The 6,330-nt window shown below is 33.7% G+C and overlaps 1 protein-coding gene across 1 annotated transcript; it reads left to right on the plus strand.

The window, feature by feature from the left end:
• The first annotated feature begins 2,384 nt into the window (after nt 1-2,384).
• LOC131172873 (squalene monooxygenase SE1-like) lies at nt 2,385-5,724 on the plus strand. The gene is made up of 8 exons (XM_058134413.1): nt 2,385-2,627; nt 2,738-2,849; nt 2,976-3,150; nt 3,294-3,462; nt 3,609-3,827; nt 4,041-4,316; nt 4,477-4,755; nt 5,629-5,724. The coding sequence occupies exons 1-8, from the start codon at nt 2,397-2,399 to the stop codon at nt 5,722-5,724; spliced, it is 1,557 nt and encodes a 518-aa protein (XP_057990396.1). The 5' UTR covers nt 2,385-2,396.
• The last annotated feature ends 606 nt before the right edge of the window (nt 5,725-6,330 follow it).

Below are 6,330 nucleotides of genomic sequence, written 5' to 3' on the forward strand. Positions count from 1 at the left end.
AGGAATCTTCTGAGGCCTTTTCATGATCTAAGCAATGTATATTCCCTTTGCAAGTATCTTGAGTCTTTCTACACTCGACGCAAGGTGATTAAATGATTTTTCACAAGTTACATATGAGCATTGTTTTCATAATTTCTAGACTTAAATTATTTAGGATCTAGTTTGGATAAACAATAGGGTAGTACTCATGGCCACAACTGTGAGATTAAAATTGGTGCTAACCCTTCATATCCACTTCCATTCAGCCTGTGGCATCTATCATAAATACTTTGGCTGGAGCCTTATACAAGGTTTTTAGTGCATCAACTGATCCTGCAAGAAATGAAATGCGTGAAGCATGTTTTGACTATTTGACTCTTGGAGGTGTATTTTCGAATGTGGGACCTTATTGCTTCACTCTCTGGTCTAAACTCGTCCATTGAAATTGGTTCTCCATTTCTCGTGGTGGCTACTTCATGGCATCAGCCACTTAATAGTTCCATTTCCTTCAATTCCACGCATGTGGATTGGAGCTAGAATGATCTCGGTGTGTATTGCTAATAGTACTTTCGATGATTTCCTATATTGAAAATGACTTCCATTAATATATACTTAAAGTTCTAATTTCTATCATATTCTTTTCTTTCTTTGGGTTGCATTAGGAATCATTTTTCCTATCATAAAGGGAGAAGGAGTTCGACAAATGTTCTTCCCTACAATGCTCACGCGTTGCAGATCTCAAGTTGTTTGAGAACATGAAATGCAAAGATTTGAAATCAAAGAAAGTTGGTAGCGGTGCATCTTGTTTTTGGAGATAACCTAACGATTTAGGAGATGAACTAAGCCATGTGAATTTCATATTAGATTGCTAACAGATTTTCTTTGGCTAGAACACATGTAAATGTATTTACCCTATATTTTATCAACGAAGTTTTAGTTCAATGATTTTGTACTCATCTTTAACACTGTGAACTCTTGAGTTCGAGTTGCAGTTGGAGTCAAATGCAAAAGAAAATCCACGTTTTTTGAAATATTATAAATTGTTTGTGCTATGTGAATGGGTCAACCTCTATGGACTTGTATACATTTGAATATAGCTCAAATTTTAATTCTTTTAGGGGAGAGAGTCAATCAGACTTCCAACACTTTCCTTATAATTAGACTAATTAAACATGCCCTTACGGATGATAGTAAAATGAGTCAATAGCCCTGATTCTCCAAATTCAACTCAATTCACAATGTTCACTAAACCATTAATTTACATTCATTGTATCAAATACTTGAATACAAAATAAGGTTTGCAAGCCATACACCACTTAGTTTTAGAAACTCCAAATTAGTTTGCATGCCAAAATGTTTGTCTAGACTGGGAATTTGTACACAATTCAAAATTTAATTACATCATTAATTGTTGCAAGGTCTACAATACAACCATAATACAACATTAAGGGCCTGTCTGACATTGCCGCCATAGCTGCTGTTGAGAAAAATTTTTTTAAATATATTAGTTAAAGAGTATTAAAAATGATCTAAAATCAAATTATTAGATCACTAAAAAAACAAAATAATTTTTTCAAATTATTTTTTTCAACAGCATCTAAAATGATTTTGGCCTCAAATCGCAATGATTTCCTATTATTTAGAAACCACGCCATGAATATTATTGATATTGACATAATGATTGGCAAGGAATGGGTACTTTATTTCAAAAAAAAAAAAAAAAAAAAAAAAAAAGAAACTCTTGGTTTCTTTGGGCTGTATTACGCTAGCATTTCTCTTATGGCACTTTCAGCCGAGTTTCATGTTCCTGTACATTTCAGATTAATTTCATTGCTAACGTCCTCCAGCTGCATATCTCCAGAACGTTCCACTCTCTCTTTATTCTCTTTATTTCAGCTCTTCCCTCTTTTTTCTGCAATGCGCTTTAGCTTAGTTGTTTTGGGCCTGGATCCATAGCTTCTGGACTCCTTCCTATACTGCTATCAGATATTAACAAAGAAACACTCTTGAAATTGACTGGCCTTCCATTACCATCATCCCATAACTCCAAGTCAAATAGTCAATAGTTTAATATACTTCTTCTGCTAGAGTCCAACAAAGAAGTAGTTTAATAATCTTCACTTATTTTTCTTGATCTTGACAACACTTTTGACCTTACCTGAAAATTTATATTCATCTGTTCAACTCCCAAATTTTACAAGCTATATTTGACCACTTGACCGATTTAATTAGTCCTACTTTTGGAGAGTTATTTTGTGTACAATCTTTTGACCAACTGAACCTATAAGAGGCGCCAACAATGGCTTCATGCACAACATAGCCTGCAAGTTGAAGACTCAAGTACTCATCACCACTAAAACAGATAAAAAGTCCACTTCTTTTTACACTTCAACGTTGGTTTTGCTCAATCCTTGTCAATGGAATATCAATATGTAATAGGAGGAATTCTAGCTTCTGTTTTGGGGTTTGTACTGTTGAATAGATCAAGAGGAATGAAGAAAACTAAAGAAGCAAAGGAAAATATGAGGGATGAAGTTGTGAAGAGCTCAGAACAAGTGTTATGCCAGTCGGAAAATGCCACTAATGCTGATATTATTATAGTTGGAGCAGGTGTTGCTGGGTCTGCTCTTGCTTACACTCTTGGCAAGGTGAATCTAATCTTCTCCCTCTACTTTAGATGGCAATATATAAGACGAATGCTCACAAAACTAGCTACCCCATCGGGCAGTTTAACCTCTTTTCCTTCCTTCAATTGCAGGATGGACGGAGAGTGCATGTGATTGAAAGGGACCTGACTCTGCCTGACAGAATTGTTGGAGAACTTCTGCAACCTGGGGGTTACCTGAAATTAATTGAGTTGGGCCTTGAAGGTGAATAAGAAATTTCTATAATCTTTTATGGATTGTTGAATCTGTATGAATTCCATCAGTCCTTCTGTCTGAGTCTACTATTATTGAACTTTTTCTCTAATTCTTAACATGTATGCTTGGTTGCAGATTGTGTAGAAGAAATTGATGCTCAACATGTATTTGGATATGCTCTTTACAAAAATGGGAGAAGTACTAAACTATCATATCCCTTGCAAAGATCAGATCCAGATGTGGCTGGAAGAAGTTTTCACAATGGACGTTTCATTCAAAAAATGCATGAAAAAGCTGCAACTTTACCCAAGTAATAATCTTCATTTACCCCGAAGTTACTTCTTTCACTTTGCCATGCCTTTCATGTTCAAAATCTTTTAATTCGTGCTGCATAATTAATAGCATCATTTTATTGCTTTTAATAGTTAATATGTTCCCTGATTTTCTTTGTAGTGTAAGACTGGAGGAAGGGACAGTAACATCCCTACTAGAAGTAAAGGGGACAATCAAGGGCTTGCAATACAAAACTAAAATTGGTCAACAACTTACCGCTTGTGCTCCACTTACAATAGTATGCGATGGTTGTTTTTCAAATTTGCGACGGTCTCTCTGTAATCCTAAGGTAATGATTATGTTTCAACTTGGAAACGAAAACTTCTATGAATCTAATTGGCTTCTCTATGAACGTCACTGATAGATCCGAAATTGGGTGGCTGTTTTCTTTTTCATGAGTTTGAAGTGAAGTTTGGAAACTTTGGGTTTTTACAGGTTGATATCCCCTCCTGTTTTGTGGCATTGATCTTAGAGAATTGCGAGCTTCCATACCCAAATCACGGACATGTTATTCTGGCAGACCCTTCACCAATCTTGTTCTATCGTGTTAGTAGCTCTGAAATTCGATGCTTGGTTGACATACCTGGCCAAAATCTACCATCCATTTCAAATGGTGAAATGGCTAAATACTTGAAAACTGTGGTGGCTCCCCAGGTATTCTTAGTTTTCTGGGCATGCTATTTTTTATTTTTATTTTATTTTATTTATTCATTTTTTTTTTAATTTTTCTTTTTCGCATTTTGGCTTTGATACTTGTAGTTTGTAGTGCTAAGGGGGATTATAGAAATGACTCGATTTAATAAGCATTGGACCGTCATTTATCTTTGAATCTTTAGACTAATCTAAGAACTTTTATATATGTTTCAGATTCCCCAAGAGCTACGTGATGCATTTGTTTTTGCAATTAACAAAGAAAACATAAGAACGATACCTAATAGAAGCATGCCTGCTGCTCCTCATCCCACTCCAGGTGCTCTTTTGTTAGGGGATGCATTTAACATGAGACATCCTTTAACAGGAGGAGGAATGACTGTTGCCCTATCTGATATAGTCGTATTAAGGAATCTTCTAAGGCCTTTGCATGATCTGAGCGATGCATTTTCCCTTTGCAAGTATCTTGAATCCTTCTACACACTACGCAAAGTGAGTAAATGATTTTCACTTAGTTGCATATGAGAACTAAATTTATAATTTCTAGATTTAAATTCTTTAGAATCTAGTTTGGATAAACAATATGGTGGTATACTTGCCACAACAATGAAACTAAAATTGGTGCTAACCCTATATATCCATTTCATTTCAGCCTGTGGCATCTACTATAAATACTCTGGCTGGAGCCTTATACAAAGTATTCAGTGCATCAACTGATCCTGCAAGGAATGAAATGCGTCAAGCATGTTTTGACTATTTGAGCCTTGGAGGTGTATTTTCAAATGGACCTATCGCTTTACTCTCTGGACTAAATCCTCGTCCGTTGAATTTGGTTCTCCATTTTTTTGCTGTGGCTATCTTTGGTGTTGGCCGCTTAATAGTTCCATTTCCATCAATTCCACGCTTTTTGATTGGGGCTAGAATGATCTCGGTGCGTATAGCTAACAATAATTTCAATGACTTCATAACAATAACATTAATTATTTGTGAGTGCTCCTCTATTGTTTCCAAAATTTGGAATGTCACCATGTATTGTGTTGGTTTGTGTTTCCATAAGACAGTGTTCCTTGATCCGTGTTTCACCATGGCACATACAACAAGTATGGGTATGAGATACGCTAATTTTTATAATTCGCGAAATAGTAGACGATGGACTTAGTTGATGCACCATATATGCTAAAACATATCACTCAATGCACATGAATCATGTGCGTGTAAAATCATGTAATTCAAATCTACCTAATTTATAAAATTTAAACTACATCACATGTATATAAAATTCAAATAATAAAAGCAAATGGAATTATTAATAACTCAAATTTGCTTTGATTTAAATTTTAATTTATTGTAATAAATCTTATTTCATGGACTAATGATTAGAAAAAAATAATAAGTATCCCATCTTTTATAAAATTTGATAATTTAAGCATTTCGATACATCGACATGTGGCAAGTAGAAAACAAAATCAAGTACTTTAAATTGTCAACAAATCCAGTCAAAACGAGTTGTCGTATAAAAGTATGAACACCAGACTCAAAAATTCCACTTGCCCAATCATCAAACGACTTGTCATTTACAAATCAATGTCAGTTCACTTTAATTGATATTGCCCTCCATGAACGGCATATCGTACCGTGACAAAGACAAAATGCTTGGTCATGGTACAGTGACAAAGACAAAATGATAGGATCTTGTTTTTGTTTATATTTTTTTCCCTCTTTTGGGTATTGTTCTATCAATTGTGTCATATTCATGGATTTGTCTTTGCTTGATAAGCTTTTATGGGGTTTTAGCATTTTTCAGCTTGCTGCAAATGCAATATGTTACATTGCTCAAGATTTTTTGATAAAAAATAAGTCAGGAGTTGGTCATTCAAGATTCCACATGGATGGTTGTTGACAGCATGTATGTGTGATATAAATCTTAGCAGGCTTTGATTAAATTACTATGATTTTGTCAAATAATGTGTGCTTCTATCCTATGTCTATATTCATTGTAAAGTTGTAAAAAAGAATGGAGAAATTTTTCAAATCAGTCAATTAGGGAAGAAATTTTACAATACCAGGACGAACCAAAAAGCATATTTTCAAAGTTCAGGTTTTCAACCCATTGATTCATGCAATTTTTTTTTAATTTTTCATTTATTGTTTTTTTCATATGAAAATTATGAAAAACATTTGTACAAAATTATGGAAAAAATATTTTTGGACTCCTTACAATATTCTTATTTCTCTAACTTGAAAATTTTATTTGTTTTGCGGAAATAAATTGGGCATTAAAAAAATGTGATTTTATTGTATTTTACTTCTAAAGGCATCCAAAAATTATATAAAAATTTTTTTTTTTGAGTTTCTCATAATATTTTTATTTTTCTAACGTAATTCTTTTTATTTATTTGTGAAGCATGAATAATTTGAGCATAAAAAATATTATTGTTTTTCACGCAAAAAAAATTTGATATGAAAAAAATAAAAATATTATTGGAAAAATCAAAAATAAATTTTT

The sequence above is a fragment of the Hevea brasiliensis genome, chromosome 14, assembly GCF_030052815.1.
Source record: "Hevea brasiliensis isolate MT/VB/25A 57/8 chromosome 14, ASM3005281v1, whole genome shotgun sequence".
NCBI classification, from domain to species: Eukaryota; Viridiplantae; Streptophyta; class Magnoliopsida; order Malpighiales; family Euphorbiaceae; genus Hevea; species Hevea brasiliensis.

Coding starts and splice junctions, on each gene's coding strand:
- LOC131172873 (XM_058134413.1), top strand. CDS start 2,397: ATGGAATATCAATATGTAATAGGAGGAATTCTAGCTTCTGTTTTGGGG. Junction 2,850..2,975: donor AATTGAGTTGGGCCTTGAAG/GTGAATAAGAAA, acceptor GCTTGGTTGCAG/ATTGTGTAGAAGAAATTGAT. Junction 3,463..3,608: donor GGTCTCTCTGTAATCCTAAG/GTAATGATTATG, acceptor GGGTTTTTACAG/GTTGATATCCCCTCCTGTTT.